At 57.1% G+C, this 1,109-nt stretch overlaps 1 protein-coding gene across 1 annotated transcript in view; it reads right to left on the reverse strand.

Moving 5' to 3' along the window:
• Positions 1-98: 98 nt before the first annotated feature.
• The window catches only part of LOC104531317 (potassium channel subfamily T member 1), a gene marked incomplete at both ends in the record, with an annotated part of 17,940 nt that continues 16,929 nt past the window's right edge, over positions 99-1,109 (reverse strand). The window contains 1 exon segment of the mRNA XM_029087024.1: positions 99-402. Within this exon segment, the coding sequence (XP_028942857.1) occupies positions 99-402 (304 nt within the window).

Here is a 1,109-nt window from a genome sequence, read left to right on the forward strand (position 1 = left end):
GCTTGGGATCAGGATTGGCTTGGGGTTAGGCTCAGCACAGGGTTACCTGAGGAACCCACGAGCACCACTGTAGAGAAGCACAACCGAACGGCACTTACCGTACCCGGTGGTGGGCAAGCCCAGGTGCTTCATACGGTTTTTGACGAGCTCGGAAAGCTCCTGCCTCTCGGAGCGCCGGTACAAGCTGAGGCGTTGCTGGTTGATCCACTCGGCCGTCTTGCTGGAATGCTTGTTGCCCTTCCTGCTCAGCCGGCGCGCCCATTGCATGCTCTTACGCCGCAGCAGTGGGTGCTCGGACTGGTCACTGGAGCACGAGTTCCTGTGGTGGCTGGTCTTGATGCCCCAGTGCTCCTTGACATCCTTGGTGTCCTCGCAGTCCTCAACATTGATTGAGATCTGTGACTGGAAACCCAGTAGGTCACAGTGGGGCAAGGGGGAGCTAAAAAGAGCCTGTCCTGTCTGATGGGCTGGGATCCCAGAATGGCCTCAATTAGAAAAACCCTTTAAGATCAAGTCCAATCATGAACCCAACACTGACAAGTCCCCTATGACTACCCATGTCCCTCAGCACTGTGTCTACACGACTCTTCAATCCCTCCAGGGATGGGGACTCCACCACTGCCCTGGGCAACCCCTTCCAATGCCTCAGAAACCTTTCAGCAAAGAAATTCTTCCTCACATCCCATCTCAACTGCCCTGGGCACAACTTGAGGCCATTTCCTCTTGTCCTGTCCCTTGTTCTTCGGTTGAACAGATCTACCCCCACCTCTCTCCACCCTCCTTTCAGGGTGTTGGACAGAGCCAGAAGGTCTCCCCTCAGCCTCCTTTTCTCCAGCCCCAACAACCCCAGTTCCCTCAGTTGCTCCTCAGCACACTTCACTTGTGCTCCAGCCCCTTCCCCAGCTCCGTTGCCCTTCCCTGGACATGGATCTCTCCCATGGGATGGGATCACAGTGCCTGGACACGAGCGGCACTCACCTGCGCTCTGATGTCATGGGGCTGCGGTGGGGAAAAAGGAAAGAAAAAGAAAGTGTCAGCCAGGCAAACGGGCAGCCCTGCTGTGCCACATCCCCCCGGCTCCCCGGGGACTTGGTGACACACAGCCCTGC

The sequence above is a fragment of the Antrostomus carolinensis genome, unplaced genomic scaffold (genome assembly GCF_000700745.2).
Source record: "Antrostomus carolinensis isolate BGI_N321 unplaced genomic scaffold, ASM70074v2 scaffold6079, whole genome shotgun sequence".
Classification (NCBI taxonomy): domain Eukaryota; kingdom Metazoa; phylum Chordata; class Aves; order Caprimulgiformes; family Caprimulgidae; genus Antrostomus; species Antrostomus carolinensis.